At 41.0% G+C, this 20,008-nt stretch overlaps 1 protein-coding gene across 7 annotated transcripts in view; it reads right to left on the bottom strand.

Annotated features, from left to right (window-relative positions):
- The window catches only part of TNFRSF19 (TNF receptor superfamily member 19), an 87,529-nt gene that overhangs the window by 38,944 nt on the left and 28,577 nt on the right, over positions 1-20,008 (bottom strand). For all 7 annotated transcript variants that reach the window (XM_019736609.3, XM_088792721.1, XM_074330038.2 and 4 more), the window contains exons 4-5: positions 16,619-16,797; positions 10,699-10,784 (exon numbers count right to left, since the gene is read on the bottom strand). In XM_019736609.3, coding sequence (XP_019592168.1) covers positions 10,699-10,784; positions 16,619-16,797 — 265 coding nt within the window. The remainder of the gene's footprint in view (positions 1-10,698; positions 10,785-16,618; positions 16,798-20,008) is intronic.

The raw sequence follows: 20,008 nt of genomic DNA on the forward strand, positions 1-20,008 counted from the left end.
TGCGTTCGCCCCCAGCTGAGGCAGTCGGTCACCAGTCGTCGGTTGGCCACTCACAACAGCTCACAGCAGCTTGGCTGCTGGCCACTAACGCTGGCCACCGGCCACTCCTAGCAACACATGGTGGCCCATGGCAGCACAGCAGCCCGGGGCAGCTCACGATGGCTGCCGGCCACTCACGGCAGCACACAGTAGCCCACGGCAGCTCACATTGAGCTCTGGCTGCTCAGGGCAGCCCAACTCCAGGGAGAGCTGTTGTTCACAATCTTAGCTGTAGAGGGCGCAGCTCACTGGCCCATGTGGGAATCGAACTGGCAACCTCAGCATTAGGAGCATGGCGTTCCAACCACCTGAGCCACCGGGCCAGCCCACCACTTTTTAAAAGTAATTTTTTTCTCATTTTAAAGAAAAGCATGCCTCCTATGACCAGTGAAAAACTTTCCAGGAATGATTGATTTTCAATGACATTTTAAATTTGATATTGAAGATTTTGCAGAAAATCACTTAAAGACAAATTTCAACATTTCATACCATAACCCTTTGGTCTCTTGATAGAAAAATGAAACATGGTCAGGAAACATTAATATATACATACATAAATTTTAAAAAATGCAAGAGAGCAAAACAATGACCAAACCATATCTTCAAAACGGTTGGGGATAAGACAAAGAGAACCCTTCTGGGTCTACTCCCAAGTCATTGCTTACGATGACTTTCCTTTGTGGGGAGATGACAGAAATGTTATAATGTTCACTGGGGAGACTATTACACAGGTGTATACATCTGTCAACCTCACTGAATTGTACAGTTAAAATGGGTGCATCTTCTTCTATGTCAATTATTTTTCAATAATGGTAAAAATTATTTTGCAACAGTTTAAAAAATGTACTGCGTCCCTTTAATTATAACTGTGTAAGTGTCAAGCAATGATGTTTCTTGAATATTTAATAAAATAGCTACCTGATTAACAGAGACAAAACTCTCATGAATACGTAAAACAATTTCTCTGAGATGGTCAAAACAATAAATGAAGCAGTTAAAATAACATTTTAAACACCTGAAGTGGGATACTGTCTCTAAAAAAATTTCTCTTTGATACTTGATTTCAAGCTTCCAATTTTTACTTTCTAATACCCTTTCCAATCTTTGAGTTATTTTCCACTATTTTTTCTAAACGGATGACTCAATTACATTTCTAGTTTCAGTTTTTGTCTTTATTTTGAAACTATTTTAAAATTCTCTTATTCCTGCTCCTTCCGAGTTCACCAGGAGAGGCAGTACTGAGCTCGGCTGTGCTGTCTGTGCTGTCAAGCCACCTTGGGTTCGAATCCTGTCTCCTCTTCCATGTAATTGCTTCCTGGCTGTGAAGTGAGGGCATCAGATATGCCCACCACAGCAAAATGTTTCCTTTTTTAAACTCTCCTGGTGGGTCTCTTTTCAATCCTCAAAATTGTATTTCTCAAATGTAATCCCCTCCCTTCAGTAGTTGACGTAGGAAGTGGCCAGGCCACTCACCCACGTTTAAAGACAAAAGGGTCCCTCTCCATTGGTGAAGGCTATGCATTCCCATCTCTTAGAACGAGGGCCCACGGAGGACAAGAGCTGGTCTCCTGTCCCAGTATGAGCCCGTACATACTAACTCATGAGAATAAATGCCCTGTGTGTGAAAGGGAGTGATCTCTAAGCTTCAACTGAGTGTTTCCACTACAGGTTTGGCATAAAGTGTTAAACTGCCTTTCTTCACATTTATTTATTTTAAGCATTTAAAGGGTACACATGCAAATCGCTGTTCCATTTGTGAAAGTCCACAACTTAATGAAACAGGCCTGCTGGATTACATATTTTTTAAATAAACTGCACTTAATCTAACATTCATTTAATTTAGTGACGGCCTTTAACAAATCACAACCTGTTTCATCATGAGTAAATATTTAAACCAGCTCATTGACTTTAAATGTCTAAAAGAGACTGAAGATAAAGGCAGAGAAGTTAGATTTATAGCTGACTAGGTAATAATCAACTGCTACCGTTCTCGGAGGGCTGATCAAAGCCTCTGGTCGCCTGACTTGCAGCTCAGGATGCTTCTGCCTCCCAGGCCAACAGAACTCTCCAGAGTGTCTCCACATTCAAGGCACCCGGTCAACTGACTCAGTCAGGCATTTACACTTCTTTCCTTTCCTTTTCTTCACTTGGAAAAAAGTTAATGGCTCACAAATATTTAGTGATTTTATACTAGGAGAAAAGAATGAATGTAGAGCCTATGAATTTAAGAAACTCTTTTAAGAATTTTTGATTTCTATAACTTTAATGAAACGAGGGCTAAGTAAAGATAAACATTTGAAATAGCCGAACAAGCATCCAAAGCACACTTTTTCCTTTAAAGAGCTCAAGACATTTAAAACTGTCCAGCTTATTTTTTCAACATCCTTAGAAAAGGAGGACCTTGCTATAAACAAATGTTCAAGATATTTTCAGATAACAGTTGTTTACCCGATAAGCAAATAAGCTTAAAAAAGGATTATGTTCAGTGGAAATCATTCTGAAATAAATCACAACACTTTTCTGCTGTCTTAAAAAGACTACAACGAATTTGTAATCTGATCATCCCCCCCACCCTTTTTTTTGTGTCCGGAATAATAATGAGAACTATAATTATCGTACTGAGTGGTATTAGAGAGGAAACCTCAGGGGTCAGTCATTAGGATGTATGGGTCGGGTCTGTTTGCTCAACACTAAATGGCACAAAATTACAGTGTGTTTGGAGTTCCTGTGGCTGCTTTTTGCAGTATTTCTGACCCCTCCCTGCTGGACTGCAGGCTGCCTTTTCACTTCTTGCTGCATCCATCTCTGCCTCTATTCGCTTCTTCCCTCTCTTCTCAGTCCCTTCACCAGGGCTGTTTGGTTTGGCAGAGCAAGCTTTCCAATAAAAAATAAATGGATTCCACGGGAGGGCTTAAAAGGCATTCCTCTCAGTAGAGCGCTCCAGTGCCTGGATTCTGCAGGGAGACCTTTCTTTGGTTTCCACAGAAGCCACCTTTGACTACCCCTACTTTAGATTTGTTTTTCAATAACATAATGAAATCGCATAACACTGACAGAAAGAAAGGGTGATGTAAAGGACAAGCAGGGAGCTTTAGAGAGTGGAAGGAAGAGGAGAGCAACCGTGCCTTAAACCAACAAATAAATGAGGGAAAACAGAGGGAATCTCTGCTTCCAACATCAGCGGGAGGGCAGGCTTTCTTCACAATCTGTCCGCCACAAGCCTTGGGCTGTTTTCTCTTTGATCTCAATGGCCCCACCCTGAAAGTTTAACAGGAAAGAGCTACATTGTTAAGACCTCTCTTTATGAAGTCCCCCATCTCTCCTGCCTTAGCCATTTGTGCAGGACGCACACTGGCACTTATCTTGTTCCTGAAACTGTCCCCAAAGCGAGGCTCCATTAACACAGGCCATGGCAGCAGTCTCCTTGCCGGACACTTCAGAGTTTTGGCCTGGGGACCACAAACTACTCGAAAACCTCCAGTAAACGAAACCCTTAATTAGCACATACTGGCTTTGTGGACCCTTCCTGAGAGGATCCAGTAAGCCCTTGGGAAAGCTGGCCCACCAAATATTAGCAAAATCATCAGAAGAACTCTGCTGCAGAAACAAAAAGCATACACAGATATAATCAAAATCACATAATTTCCCCAAAGCAAACATAAAATCCTTTTGGATTCTATGTGTCTCTTCTGCATCCCGTTAGGCAGGCATTCACTGTGGCCAGATGCAGTAGGAGTTGAAATACCCAGGATGCAGAGCTCGGCTGCTGGGACACCACCAGCAACTGGTTCAACCCCAGGAGCTGAGCTGGTGAAACGGTGAAGCTCAAGTGACCTGGTAATTCACCTACTCCTCCCACCCCCTCACCCCCCTACCTTCTCTTTCCTCCTGTAATGAAAACCTGAGAAGTCCTATTGGCAATGATTTCAAAACACTCCCAATTTATTTTCTTTTAAATTTGTTTTTGTTTTCTCTAAAAGAGGCATTTACCAGGTACCCCTACGTAAAAATAATTTAGCACTGCATGTCAAGAGACAAAAATATCAATACCTTTGGACCCATAAACACACTTGTGGGCATCAATTCATTAGTGTGTAAATACGGAAAGATGCCCACACAGAGATGTGACCAGCAGCAATATGGGTAATGTAATAGGCAGCCTTAAACCCCACTGTCATCCAAATTCCTATATTAGGGGTGTCCCAACTTTTTTCAACATTTTTCACCAAGGGCCATATGCGGTAAAATATACAAACAGCCGGGGCCACTCACTTGAGGTGAAGCACAGATTGCCTCACCTGGTTTATTTACGTAAACTAAATATATTTTTGGAATTTGCTGCAGGCCAATTAAAAATGGATTGTGGGCCGCAGTTGGCCCGCGGGCCGCAGTTTGGACACCCCTGACCTATATGATACTTTACTCAATAACATCATTAAAATAATGCTGAGAATAGTACATTTAAAAAAAAAATTACATCTTAGGTGGAAAAGAGATACAAAATAGTATGTACAGCATAATTACATCTATTTTTTAAAAAAAATCAGTGGTATAGATAGAAAAAAGAAAATCATCAAAATGTTATATTTTGTTTTGTATGCTCTGACGTTGGAAATGTTTTGTTTACAGTGTTCTACCTTTTTCTACTAAACTTTAAAACTTACCTTGAATGAGCGAATATTTCTTTTAAACGCTTATTTGGAAATTACTTTGATTCCCTACTTAGAAGATACTTTAGGCTTCGTTTGGAAAACAATCACTTTTTAATAATGTGGCTTATTACTTATTGGTGCAGAGACCTGCAGTCTTAAGCCATGTAAAATTCCTAAATAATTTCAGGTCAATAGAGCTGCTTTTCTTTCTTCCCCCACACAGCGACTTATCTGATCTCTTATCTCTTTGGAATCACGTGGCTTGTTTTACAAAGCCCCCAAGAACAAAGCAAACATCTAGGTTAAACACACTGAAATAAAGCTGGACTCGGGTGAAAACCCCTTTGAATTTTTTCAAAACCATTTGTTCCAACCACAGTATTTGTTCCACATTAAGTAAACATTGCTAAAAGAAATCATACAAAATCTGCATTTCTTATCAGACCCAGGGCAGAATATAGTTCTTCTAAAATTTCTTGTGTGTTTTTCCCCATTTCTCTTGAATGCTCTACATGGGCTCCCGTTGGTAGGAGGTGAAGCTACAAGGAGGAGCAAAGCCTGAAGCAGGGTTTTCCACTTACTTTTAGTTACCTGCAATTTACAGCGATGTCACTAATCAACCTGGGCTCCATGCCAACCAGTCCTTCTCACAAGTCAATGCTGTAAGTGACTGACAAAGAGGGTATGGGTGGACTAATTGATTATATTCACACGTCCATTATTATTTGGGTGGGTGGGTGAGGGAGCTGAAAGTTCACACTGGTTGGGCACGGAGCATTGAGGCCTTGTGCAATGGGACAGAGAGAAGAGACCAGCCTAAGTAGGGTCTCTTCAGCCTGGTAGTCCAGCCATTCGAGTAACAAACACAAAACCCCACTGCAGCCCCTTGCTAGGTACCCTCCATTGCTCACCCACCAGTGGAGGTAAAGGACCAGCAAGACAAACATCAAAACCAGCTGCATCATGAGATCCTCCCTGTATGGGACCACTCCCAACCACCACGTCATCCACAGAGCCCACCTGGCCAGGTGGGGCCAAGGGACGCAGGGCAGATGCAGCCATCATCTGGAAGAGGGCAGGCCGGCAGGCAGTCATCACGGAGCTCACTCTGTGGCAGGTATGCTTCTGCAGAGTATTTCGTTCAGCTCTCTGTAAGGCCTGCCAACGTGGGTATGACCATCCCACTTTCCAAGGAATAAATGGAGGTTCAAAGTGGTGAGATGATTTGCCCAGCGTCTCACTGTCAGCACGAGGCAGAGCCTAGATGTGAATCCGAAACTCCTAGCAACAGGTCCCACACTGTGTTCTGCTCTACTCTACTGCCTCCGCTAGACGCCCAATTTTTCAGGACTTCTTAAAACTGGGTCAATATAGAGTAAAGAGTCAGAGGGATAGAAACGTCTTTCTTGGTTGTGAAATCACTTTACAAGGAATACAGGTTTTACCCTACAAACAGGGAAACTTACATTTAGACACACTATTACAAATGTGAGCTGTAGAGAACCCGTTTTGTTACCTGATGGGTGAGGTTTCCTCCATCTCTCATTATGCCACTTCCTATGGAGTTGGACACTTACGCAGTACTAGCTCACTGCTGTCATTTGAACCATTGCCTTTGCTGAATCCCTGGGCAGTCACTTGGTCCTTTCTCAAGACAGCAAGTGCTCCCAAATGCCAGGAGATAAGATACCACATCCAAGATGCATTATATGGTAGACGGAGTGAAGGGAGCCAACAGACTGGACACCTGCCCATTGGTAGACGCTGTGCCAGGAGACTTATACATATTGACTATTCAGTACTTACAACAACCTTAGCAGGTAGGTGTCACCCCATTTTACAGGGACAAAGCCTAACCCTCAGGGAGTTAGTTACGTAAGTCACTCGACCAAAGTTACACCAGCCATAGACAGGAATGGACTTTGGGTGGCCCTTTGGAGAGTTAACAGATACATGGGAAGTTTTCATTCTTGTGTTTTCTGTTAAATTGCTACTTTGGTTTGCCTCAGGTATTATAGAAATATAAGAAAATGTATTACATTCATTTAAAATTATGCTTGTGTTATTAACACAGACAGTCATCCTTTTTAAAGACCTGTCTGTAGCTTGTTATATGCTGCACATTTAGGTACAACTAGTGTATGTACTGGGGCCGCTTCAGAGGTGGGCTGAGTCACTCCCATGGCAAAAGCCCCTCCAGATGATATATAAGGAGCAAACGATGCCTCACTATGACCACAGACTTCACCTTGGATGCTACTGGGAAACCCACTATTTTCTCTAATCAGCTTGCATCCCACTCTCTGTCATGAGAACCTCTTTCAGCCTCTGAGTTCCTCGGCTCCGGCTTCACCAGGCAGACCTCGGTGCCTCCTCTGTCACACACACAGAAGCCGTGTATATGAGCCCCTCTCCCCCGACCGCTGAACGCCTAGGGGCCCCACGCCCTCCTTGCCTGGTGACCCCAGGAAGTTGCCCCTCTCTCCTCCCAGAGAAGACCAACCCGACACCTGTGCTTTGGGATCTTTCTCCTACAAACCCTCTATGTCTGGTCATTCTTTGTTCTCTCATATAAAAGAATCGACCTCTTTCAACTAGATCCTTCCCTTCAACCTGCAAACATGCAGATGTGTCTCTCAACTGAAACATGAAGTAAGACAAAACCCCTCCCTTGCCTGCCCACTCCGTGTGTCACCTTCACAGGCAAACATCTGCGGAGAACTGTCTATAATCGTCTCCATCCTCCCCTTGCAGTGACTTCTTGTTCCAGTATAATCTGGCTTCTATTTCCGTTACTCAGTAAAATGGTTCTTGTCAATGTCACCACAGACCTCCAGGGTGAAAAGGACATTTCCAGTGTCAACTGACTCAACTTCACAGGGCGTCCAGTGCTACAGGATGCTACACTCTCCTGCTCTCCCCCAACTTCTCTGGCCTCTCTGTTTAGTCTCCTTTTCAGGCTCATCCTCCTCTAACTGATCCTTTAAATCCAGCTCCAAAGCTTTCCCCAAAGCTCCTACGTCATTACCCAGTATACAGCCCTAGAGCGCCATGGATCCTTCCAGATGTGGGACTGAGCAGTCACAATTCTGCCTCTGTGTCGCATCTGAACACTGTTGAACTTGGAGTAGTTACATGACAACGTCCTACTACACTGTACCTTTCATGAAGAAAAGGACAGGGATCTATCTGTCTTTCATGGTGTGTGCCTGCCACTCAAATATTTGTTTAGCAGGTGGACGGAAATGGCTCTGCCTCAAAGGACAATGGTATTTAATTACACCAATCAGACTCTCTCCTTCAGGAGCGTGAAAGAGAAGTACAGACCAAAGCAGTCCATTGAAAGTATGAGGGAAAAGCAGGAGGCATAAAGAGAGGCCTGCAGGCTGAGCAAGTGGCTGTGTGACGCTGATGCGGGCTCCTCCTGCTTCCGAGGGGCCATGGCCTCCAGACTCCAGGGCTGCCGGGGTCCCCAGTAAGGGCTACCCCCGAGTTCTGGGAAGTTCCAGCCTCTCTCACTAGCACCTGTATCCTTGAAACAAATGCCAGTACTTGAGGTAGTTTGAGTGGCGTCACTTTCTTCTAGCTAACTACTAAGAGTCTAAATAACACAGGAGCTCCTCATGGGAGAAAAATCACTGAAGAAGCAGTTTTTTTGTGGATAAGTTGAAAAGCCCAAAGTAGAAGAAATGAAAACATAAGGCATCTTACATAATTTCCCCCAAAGACGTCAAGATCTCTTTTGAGGAGATTAGTTGTGTTCTGGAATTACTCCCAAGAACTGTGCCAAAGGCAGCAAATTTCCCTTCACAGAGATAAGGATTAGCGCTCACTAAAGACCACCAGACTGTTGTTTCATGATTTGAAAGGCCATTAGCTGTGCACACTGCATTTCTGACTTTTAAAAATAATTTATTTGTCTTTGCTTCCTAAAAAGTTTCATATACGGAGAAATATATCTATACACGTAAGGTAAACTAGTTAATTTTCTTTTCAAATTATGTTAATAACTTAATTAGGGCTTTACAAGGCATTAAAAGTTAAATGTGAAATCTATGTTTAAAGGATAATTTATGATGTCCAAACTTTGCCAGATCCCCAAAGGCAAAAAAATTCCAATGCCTCAGACCTATGACTAGATTATATTAAATTTAAGCCCAATAAATTAAACAGGAAAGAAAAAAAATAAAAACGAGTACTTTCCAACTCTAAACTGGGCAATACCAATTACTTGACTAACTCTTTTATGGTAGTTGGGGATAAAGAGCATAATCTTTGCCTTCTGGACAAAATGATGGCTGAGCTGACCCATGGGCAAGACCAGGCTGCTGCCCCTGTTTTAACTGGAAGAAGACATGGCATTTTATGGATTGTGTAGCAGAAAGAGGCTCTTTCGGGATCTTCTCTATGTTAGATCTTTAGAGTTTTCATTAAATGATGAACATTAAAACAAACAGTGTAACAAAAAGTCAACAAGCAGTAGATGACATCAGCCAACAGAGTACAGATTAGATAGTTTGGTTTTTCTTTGGGAGCTAGTAGAGTATGGAAAGAGTACACTATTTGGAGTGAGAGAGACTTGGGTTTGAATAATGTCTGCCAATTACCAGCCATCAATGGAAAGCTATTAACCTCTCTGGACCTGGTGTCCTCAACGACAAATGTGGGCTGATGACGGGATACTGAGAAAATCAAGTAAAACATATCATTTCTCTATGGTGACTAATACTTAACAGGTATTCAATATTGCATTTGTTAATTGCAATGAATTATTTGGTGAATGTTTGCATAGTATAAAAATGAGGGTCAAAATACATTGCTATAAAAGAGTGAAATTTTTTTTTTTGCTTTTGATTTTCTGTTACTTCAAGTGAAGAATAGAAAGTAATGCATTTTGGTAATGGACATGATAACATGAACCACAAAATTCCATGATGTTTTTGGAGACAGAAAGACTATGTGACGTTATCAAATAATGCAATAACTTTCAATTAGTTCAGAGGGAGCTTTTGTCACAGAAAGGAGCAATAGGACCAATCCCATGCATTGAAAATTACATCAAAACAACCCCAAAATTTAAACATTGATAAACAAAGTCCCCCCAGGAAGGCATGAGCTACCTATGCATGGACAGGCCCCGCCTTCCTCCTCCACCTGGACTGCCTGTGTCTTGTGTACAGTGAAGCACAGCTCACCAAAGCCCTCTCAGTGAAGCCTGGCATGCCCTGAGCATACCAGGGGGGCCACCTGCAAGATGTCTTTCCTGGCCCAACACCCATGGGCTTTCATTGGCCAGATTTATACGTAGGATTAAGAAGAGTGATGAGCCGCTCTTCTTCCCATTCAAGATCAATGCAGGTTTGTAAAACTTGTAACAAATACCTTTTATGTCTGAGGGAAAAAGTATTGTCGAAAAGATTAACTAATAGTAATACAAAGAGGAAAGGCACAATTTTCTCATTTACAGTTATAGTCCCTGCCCATAATGGGTTTTCTCTTGTTTATGTGTTAAATGAGAAAAATAGAGGAGTGAACAAAATGAACTAAGATTCCATTTAACAATTTGTTGATTAGGACAGGTGATTCAAGGAGAGGCAGGTCTCTGGAGTGGCAGAGAAGACACTGCACGGCAGTGTCTGGGGACTAAGACGGGAAAACACGGGAATTCGTGGGGCAGTGGTGCAGAGACATTATGCATTAGGATTTGGACCACCTAGTTAATTGGAATTGTCTGAATTACCTATCTAGAATGAAAGATAAGAGTTTGAATGGAGGACAACAACAGCAAAATGTATTTCACTTTGAGATTCAAATCAATGGACACAGTTTGCTGACTGAGGCATACAACAAAAGAGCTTTCTGTCCTGCTGGAAGCTTGATAAAAGAGTGCACACTGTAAGCCCCACAGCAGAGAAAGATTTTGCTGCATTTCCCAACTGAACAAAGGTTGTTTTTTTTTAAAAAAGGCCAAGAGCCTTTCTGATGTGTTTGTATGGAGTTCACTCACAGTGTGGTTCGTAAGGCGGAGGCGGGTCTCCACAAGGTACACACTCCATGTCTTGAAAACCAACAAGTTTTGTCTTCCTATAAAATCTAGAAGAGAAAAGAAAATAATCCTCGTTAGCTCTTTTATCTAAGCTCACAGTTGCAATGAACAGATTTATGTCATAAAGTACTGGCAGTCTCCATTACCAGTTCTATTGTTTAAAAAAAAATAAAAAAGGTTCTCAAAGGCTTAAATAGTATCTTAGACAGACATGCTTAGAAAGGCTCCTGAGCATGTAGTGAACACTTAAGAAATACCAATTCCACGAAACATAACTTTGTAGATTCTACTCGGCCTCACTTTTTCTATGTTGAGGTGGGGGTGCTGGTGAGAAAATAGGAAATCAATTTAAATGATGCCTTATAAATAAAGCGCTAGTGTTTCACATTTGAAATTCAGAGACCGAAAAAGTCAAGCAAACCATAAAAGCAATGGAAAAATGTAGCAAGACATTTATACAATCTTGATAGAGGGACATATTTCTAGGCATGACAAGAGACCCAGGGGCTAGAATGGAAGAGATGAACAGTTTTGAAAACACACACACACACACACACACACACACACACACACACTATTAAAGACACAAGAAGAGCAAAAACAAAGCATCATCAACATAGTTAGTGGGCAAAAGAAAATTGAGAAATAGTCCTAATCATAGTATTGTCTATAACTTAAGTCTACAACATTAAGCTTAAAAATCAGTGTGGTGAAAGCGGAAAAACAGGCAAGGAACTTTAATTTCCAAAAGAATGAAATTTCATAATTTTTAATTTTCATAATTAAAACGAAGAAGAATGATACGATTTTTAATTTAACATTAAAATGTTTGACCTCATTTCTAATCAAGTAAATATAAATTGAAATGACAATATACCATTTTTACTTAAAAAATTGAGAAAGTGTTGGTGTGAGCATAGGCAAATAGGTAGGTGCCTATATTACCAGTGGGAATATAAATTGCTACTTGTAGGAGAGCAATTTAGCAATATGTCATCAGAGCTCAACAAAATAGTTTACATCCTTCACCCAATAATTTCATTTTTTGAAATGTATCCTAAGCAAATAATCAGGTGGGTGAAATTGTAGGTAGAACGATGCAATCACAGTATTGTTTACGAGGCATAATCCCAATATCCTACAGTGAATATGACTAACTGCAGTAGACCCAAGGCAAAGGAATCCAAGGTGACCTTTAGAAACAATAATGCAGACCTATCGCACAGCATTTTTACTCATGAAATATCATTAAGTGAAAAATAAGAAGTGTGAATAACATAATTAAATTTGGTACAAACATGTTTGGTATAGATTCTTTCAGATCATTTGCCAAAGCAGCTAAAAAATATTTATGTGTATATATTTGCATTGAAAAAATGATAAGGATATTATATACCAAATATTAACAGTGATTATTTCTACATGGTGAGAATTTAAGCAATTTTTTTTTATATAGAAAGCTTCAAACTTTTCTATGACAAAAATAGTGATAATGGAGAATAAATTTATAGATCAAATCTACGGAGGACAGGTAGAAGCAGTTATTCTGTGAAATTGGACAATGCAGTAACAAATCTGTATAAGTTATGATTGAAGCAAAATTTGCATTTGAAACCAGGTAAGTTATCTCAAATGGCCAATACCTTCCATATTCGCTCAATAGTCCATTTTCATTTGACTATGAAAATCTGTCCAAATGATTGTAATATGATGATTTTCCACCAAATTTTAATTAAAGATATTTATTTTGGAATTTATAAAGTCAGAATAAAAGAACAAAATTGGAGGATTCACACTTCTTGATATCAAAATATATTACAAAGCAATAGTCATGAATGCAGTGTGGTACTGGCATAAACAGAGACTTGTAGACCAACGGGACAGAAGCGAGCCTAGAAGTAAACCCTCACGCATATGGTCAAATGATCTTTGACAAGGGAACAGAGACATTTAATGGGGAACAGGGCAGTCTCTTCAACAAACAGTGCTAGTAAAACTGGATATCCACACGCAAAAGAACGAAGTGCAACCCTTGTCTTACACCATATAAAAAATTAATTCAAAACAAATTGAAGACCTAAATGAAAGACCCAAAACTATAACATTCCTGGAAGAAAACATAGGAGAAAAGCCTCACGACATTAAATTTGGCAATAATTCTTTGGATATGACACCAAAAGGCAATAAAAATGCATATATGAAACAGGCAGCAAAAGAAAAAGTAGGTAAGTTAGGCTACATTGAACTGAAAACTAGTGCATCACAGGATACAATCAATGTATGCTTACACCCAAACTCACTGGCGGTGTATACATGAAATATGTACAGCCTTTCACAAGTCAGTCACACCTCAATGAAGTGGTCAAAAAAAAGTAAGTCACACTAAAAAAAGTTTTAAATTATAATAATAATTCCTTCTAGGATTAAAAATCAAAGATACAATCGACAGTGAAGGGCAACCTGCAATATGGGAGAAAATATTTGCAAATCATATTCTAAGCTGGATGAGCAGTTTTAAAACACTCTGGAAGACCTGGGTAAAATTCACTATATAATTATTGCCTGCCTCATACATTCATGCCGGCTTAGAAAGGATGTAATTTTAAACTAATCATATAAATAAACTATGAAACATCATTCAAATGTCTACTCATTTCTAACTTTCCCACATCTAAGCATTTATTTAAAGAATGAGCAAACATTGTAGAAACTAAAGCAGTCGGCTCAGATGACAAGGGAGGTTAAGCGGGGAAGCACATTTGGTGGGAGCTCCCGGGAGACGTACCCTCTCTCACACTCCAGCAGCACACCTCCTGGGTTCCCTCTTTGTAAAACTAGAGCCCCGTGTCCTGTGCTTTTCCCCACGCCCTCTGGGCACTGCCCACCTCAGCCCTATTCCTTAAGACAAGCATAAGTTGGGCATTACCTCCTGTGGATTTCCCCTTCTCCCTGCCCCCAGATGAAGAGAGCAGACATGCACAGACACGCTTTCAGCAAAATTGTAGAACAGGAACAATAAAGATGTGTCAGATGTTCAGTGTGTGTTCTCGAATAGATTTGTACAAGATCAAAATTCTGGGTGATGTTATTCGTAGGTATCAGTGTCTTCTGAGATTATAGACCATTACTTTTTTATGAAACAACAGATTTATTGACATATAATTCGCAAACCATAGAATCCATCCATTTAAAATATATAATTAAGTGGTCTTCAGTATATTCACAGAGTTGTGTAACCATCAGCACAATCAATTTTAGAACATTTTCATCATGCCAAAACAGAAACTCCGTACCCTTTGGCAGTCGCGCTGCCCCCGACCCCATTCTCCCCAACCCTCCCAACCACCAGCCCTAGATAACCACTGTATTTACTTTCTGTCTCGATAAATTTGCCCATTCCAGACATTTCATACAATGGGATCACACAATAGGTGGTGGTCTTTCGTCACTGGCTTCTTTCACTTAACATAACCTCTTCTAGCTTCATCCATTTTGTAGCACACATCAGTCATTCATTCCTTTTTAACGCTGAATAAAATTCCAATGTTTAAATACACTCCATTTTGTTTGTCCATTCATCAGTTGATGAACATTTGGGTTGTTTCCATTTTTCACTACTATGAATAATGCTGCTATGAACATTTGTGTACAAGTTTCTGTATGGATATGTTTTCAGTTCTCTTGGTTACATACCTAAGAGCAGAATTGCCAGCTCACATGGTAACTAACTCTATGTTTAACTGTTGAGGAACTGCCAGACTGTTTTCCAAAGTGGCTGCACCATTCTACATTCCCTCTAACAGTGTATAAGGGTCCCGATTTCTCCACATCCTCCCCACCACTTGTTATTGTCTGTCATTTTGGTTATAGCCATCCTAATGGATGTGAAGTACCCATATGCAGTTTTAATTGGCCTTTCCCTGATGGCTAATGACATTGAGCATTTTTTCACGTGCTTATAGGCCATTTGTACATCTTCTTTGGAGAAATGTCTACTCAAATCCTTTGCCCATATTTTAATTGGGCTATTTGCCTTTTTATTATTGAGTTGTAGGAGTTCTTTATATATTTTAGGTAAGATAGTCCCTTATCCCATATATGATTTACAAATAGTTGTTCTAATTCTGTGGGATGCCTTTTCATTTTCTGGAGGGTAGCCTTTGAAGCACAAAAGATTTGAATTTCCATGACGTCCACTCCAGCTCTTTTTTCTTTGGGTGCTTGTGCTTTTGCTGTTAGCCCACTGCTTCTTGCACCTATTTCAGTGTTGAGTCATTGCACAGGCCATGCGTGACCCACAGGCTATGTCCTACCCTGCTTCTGCCCTTCAGGCCCAGAGCTTTCTCTCCCCCTCTCGCCTCAACCAGAGCCCCAGAATTAGCACTGTGCCATTTAGTCAAAAGCACCCTGGTCCTGTGGTCATGTCCTGGTCGAGTCCAGTCACCATCCTTGTAGATTCTTATAATAGTGACTTAGACTCCTGGATGTGGCCCCAGGCAAGTCCCACCGCGAACTGGCTCAGTGATCTTGCCTGAATAACCTGCAGCCCGGATAAGGCTCACCTTCATTTTTAAAACACTGTGAACAGTACAGAACATAACTCATGTAAAGGGTTTAGCCAAGTGTCTGGTGCGTTCTAAATAATAAACGTTTGCTGCTCCTGTAGTGCTGTTATTTCTGGTTGTTTTATGTCAGCAATAAAGAAAGCCTGCTTTCCACAGCTCCAGGAATTCTGGCTCCTCTCTCTTCTGTCTTTGGTTGGTAACACAGGCTGCACTCTACACCCATGAAAGTATCCTGATATTCTGCCTGGTCACCCTCCCTTCTTAGCTCGGGCAGTAATGCCTCTCACTCCCATGCCACCAGATAAGCCAAGCAGGTGTATCTGGCATATCTGTCCAATGGTTACCTGGGAGGACTGAAAATTTTAAAATTCCTCCTTTAAAATTCCACCTGTGCCAGGTGGAGTCTCCTTTCTTTCCATTGTCTGGGTTCATTTTCAATGTGCACATTTAAGGTGTTCACCCTTCACACATGCGCACTTCCTCCCACCCTCTCTTCTTCTGCTTTACTCTTCCCTTTTCCTGAAGATAACCCTAGCAGCTTCTTAAAAACTCGTAGGGCCTGTCTCTAACGGTTCCGTGTGTCCCAGGGCTCTTCCTCCACACATCTGCTCGGCTACCTGCCTTATCTCCTTCAAGTCTCTGCCCAGACCTCTCCTTTCCAGTAATGCCTACACTCTAATTCTGCAACCTGCCTATGCCCCTTACTGCTCTAGGTTTTCTTTTTCCCATAGAAATCACCATCTCCTGCCTTTCTGAATAATTCACTTCTCTAAGATTTACTGTTTAGATATTTTTTAAAAACTTATCAGACTATAACCTCCACCTGGGTAGGGATCTTTGCCTCCTGACCTAAGCAATGCCTAGCTTTACCTAAAGCAATGCCTTGTGGCTGCTGGGCAAATATCTGTTGAAAGGACTGAATGGTTGTGATTTGCATGTTCCTGGTCCCCAGTGAGGATGACTATCTTCCTATGATCACGCGACCATACGTTTTTCCTCTTCTGTGAATTGCCTGTTCATTCTTTTGTCCATTTATCCATGTTTTCTTTTCTATTGATTTGTAGAAACTCTTTAGATTTTCGCGACACCGATCCTTTGTTAGTACGCTTATTCCTTTTATTTATAACCAGCGCCTGTCACCGTGCATGGCACAGGCATGGAGAATCTAGTGGTGACTGTTGAGATGCAAAGTCATGAACACTCAATAAATGTGTTCGGGTTAATATCAGTGTGCATTCACGTTTGGAAGGGAAGAAGAGAAAGGCCTGTGTAAACATAATTGAATAATTACGAGGGAGAGAAATCGTCCAACGTACCCTGGCAGGCAGTCCCCGCACACGGCATCACTGGTGACAGAGCAGTTTGCCTTCTGGAAGCGGTTCACCACCCCACAGGCCAGGCACGGCTTGCATTTCTGAAAGCCCCAGTCCTCCTTGAACCTGTGCGGCCGGCATGTCACACACTGGGCATCCTCCCCGTAGCCAAAGCCACATTCCTGCGGGGATTAACAGGCAATAGAAAGCTATTCAGACATTGCAAGCGTGAAAAAAGAAAGACGCCGGGATAAAACGAAGACCTGGTCTAATAATTAAGAAGTGCCGGCCTTCCTAGAGACAAAGGCAGCTCTCTCAGCAAGTTCAAATGTGCCTCCCACTGCTAATAATCTCTCTTACGATATACTTAGTCATCCACTTTATTCAAGAAGCCACGAGCATTTGAATAAGAAAGATTCTCCAGGACCCCCACTGCTGCATTATTGCAGCTTAGGGCAGAATTATGGCAATTTCTTCTTTTCTAATTAAGCCGCTCTTGTGAATGTTCAGTAACTAAAGTCAGGGAAACATTCAGACATGTATTCACTTATTGAGGCAGAAAATAAGTACTTCGCTATCAACGATGGTATTTTAGAAAAAGAGGATAACTAATAAAAAATTTCATAAGCGTACAAGCCCAGAAGTCTCTCCAGTTAGAGAGCACATGAAATGGTAGCAGTTTGATGTTGTCCAACAGTAGGAAGATTCTTACATATTTGTTATTAATAAAGGAACACTGTAGTCTTGTTCGGATAAAACTGTGTGGCACTACAGGTCTTCAGCTTCTCTGGATTTGGATGTCAGAATACAGAATTGTTTTCCAAGGATGGGCAAGACTAATGGCTCTTTGACCCACATTATGATCCTTTCCATAAGTTTAGGAACTAAATAAATGATAGCAGATCACATAATATAATTATAACGCAATCACGAAAAGAATGATGCAGATTATGTGTTCATGATAGTTTAAAAAATAAGTTCTAATATAGAATTAGAAGTATGATCCCAATTTTCACAAAATGTTAATAATGAGTACTAACATTTATTGGGTGCTTACTCTATGCCAGGAACTTTTGACACATTAGCTCATTAATTCATACTCATTCCCAACGAGAACAGCATTATCATTATTCCCATTTCATGGATGGAAGTATGGAACTTCCCAAAAGGTACCGTGTTTCCCCAAAAATAAGACCTAGCCAGACAATCAGCTCTAATGTGTCTTTTGGAGCAAAAACTTAATATAAGACCCAGTATTATATTAATTATATTATATTACATAAGACTGGGTCTTATAATAAAATAAAAGCAGTCTTATAGTAATTTTCTCCAAAAGATGCATTAGAGCTGATTGTCCGGCTAGGTCTTATTTTCGGGGAAACACGCTATGTACCTTAACCAAGGTGACAAAGCTAATGTTGGGATCAGCATTCGAACCTACACAGTTTAATTCCAGACTCAGACTTCACACCACTACACTGTACCGTCTATCAGGTATCGGATATGTACATAGGAAAATGTCTCAAAGATTACATATCAAATATTAACACTGGTTATCCATACTTTGTGATGGTTTCTATAAAACACTGGCCATTAAAAAAAAAAAAGCAGACTGTAGCTTAAGAACTGCAAGAAGAGCATGTATGCCGAGAGCATGCGGAGTACACCCACAAACTTGGCTGGATGCACAGAGGGAGGAAGGCTCAGACCAACCTCCCCCACCCCCAGGCCTCAGCCTCTCATCTGTAAACTACAGAGGCCAGAATGCAAATCCCAGGTAGTGTAAAATTCCCATTTTCCTACACATTTTTTATAGTTTAATTTCTTCATCCATATTTATATTCACAGTCAACTAAACAATACTTATTGGCCCAAAATTAAATGAAAACTAACAAAAAGGATAGTATTCCCTGTACTTAATAAACTACTCGATAAAGAATATTAGCAAGAACACTTCAATCTGGATTTTTCTTTTTTTTTTTACTAATGAACTCAATCACACTTTGGAGGAGTGATACCTTCCTTCCTCCTTTCAGTTACTCTGCCTGCCTTTCACCTTGAACATGTACAACCAAGTGTAGGGAAGAGAAGAAAGCGAAAGACCAACCATCTTCTTAATCCTGAGTGCTCCAGCTAGACCTGTGCTCCAAACCAAAGGAGGAAGAAAAAAAACCAAAAAACCCAAACATGTGATCTGGAGAATTAATTCACAAGTTATAATTTCTTTAAAATTGTTAACAGGGATGATTGATGGGGAGGGGAATTAGTGGAATGATTAGGTAGTTGCAATTTTTATAATTCTGTAATTATTTATTTATTTTTGCAAAAAGCATCTATTACTCCAGTAATCAGCGGGAAAAAAATGAAGATACAGATTCACAGAGAATTTCTTGGGATGTGTACTACATCTTTGAGAGGAGGCCATCGCTGTTTTTTTGTGGGCTCTGTGCATAAGCCACGTGGTTCTGCCTGGGGACAGAAGTGTGTGCTCAGCACTTTGGTTGCTGAGAGAGACGAGCGCAACCGAAGGATTTAAGCGTAGGAAGGGGCCTCCCACTCAGTCTCAAGGCAGGCACGTGACCCTTGGGGGGCAGGGACCTCGCCATTCACTGGTTCAGCCTCTCCATGTCAAAGGCTCAAGCAAAGGCAATGTCTCAGAATCACGCTTTGATCTCGGCAGGTTGGACTGGAAGGGTCTCGTATACAAGTTAAAACACGAGGAAGAAGGGGAAAAGGAAGAGAGCAGAAGGGAAAACAAAGGGAAAGAGAGAGGAGAAAGAGATAGAAGAGGTGCATTCACTGGGAGTAAATGTCTGCAATTTTGTTTTTCAAGCCATGTTGATAGAGGAGAGAAAATGTGTATTTTCACACATTGGAGCCAAAGACACTCAAGTTTGAACACCAATTCTGCCACCTGTCAGCTAAGTCATTTTGGGAACTCTCAGATCCTCAGTCTCTTCATCTGTAAGATGGTTTTAATAACGCCTGTCCTATAGGGTTGGAAAACATCAAGTCTCTACACTGTAAATCAAGCACAGAGTGGGCATTCATCAAATAAATGATACTTAGATTATTATTATTTGGGGTTTTTACAACCCAATACACCAACTTTCCTGATTTAAGTATAATCACAGGGGAACAGGGACTCTTCAGACCCGTTTTTTTCTACGTTACTTGAAACATCACTGTCCATCTAAAACATTTTTCTGAACAAGTTTTTCAAAAATGAGTTCCAATTACCTGCACTCTAAAGACAGGTACATAAAATATAAGTGAGCCTTCCCTGGTTGGACCAACTGCTGCATTGTGCTGTAATATAAAAATCTAGGGGCGCCTGTCCCTAGAACTGTCCCTGTGGGCAGCTCTACTGTTTTACCACCCCCACCAAGCAGT

The sequence above is a fragment of the Rhinolophus sinicus genome, chromosome 16 (genome assembly GCF_057876585.1).
Source record: "Rhinolophus sinicus isolate RSI-liver-muscle chromosome 16, RSI-T2T, whole genome shotgun sequence".
Taxonomy (NCBI): domain Eukaryota; kingdom Metazoa; phylum Chordata; class Mammalia; order Chiroptera; family Rhinolophidae; genus Rhinolophus; species Rhinolophus sinicus.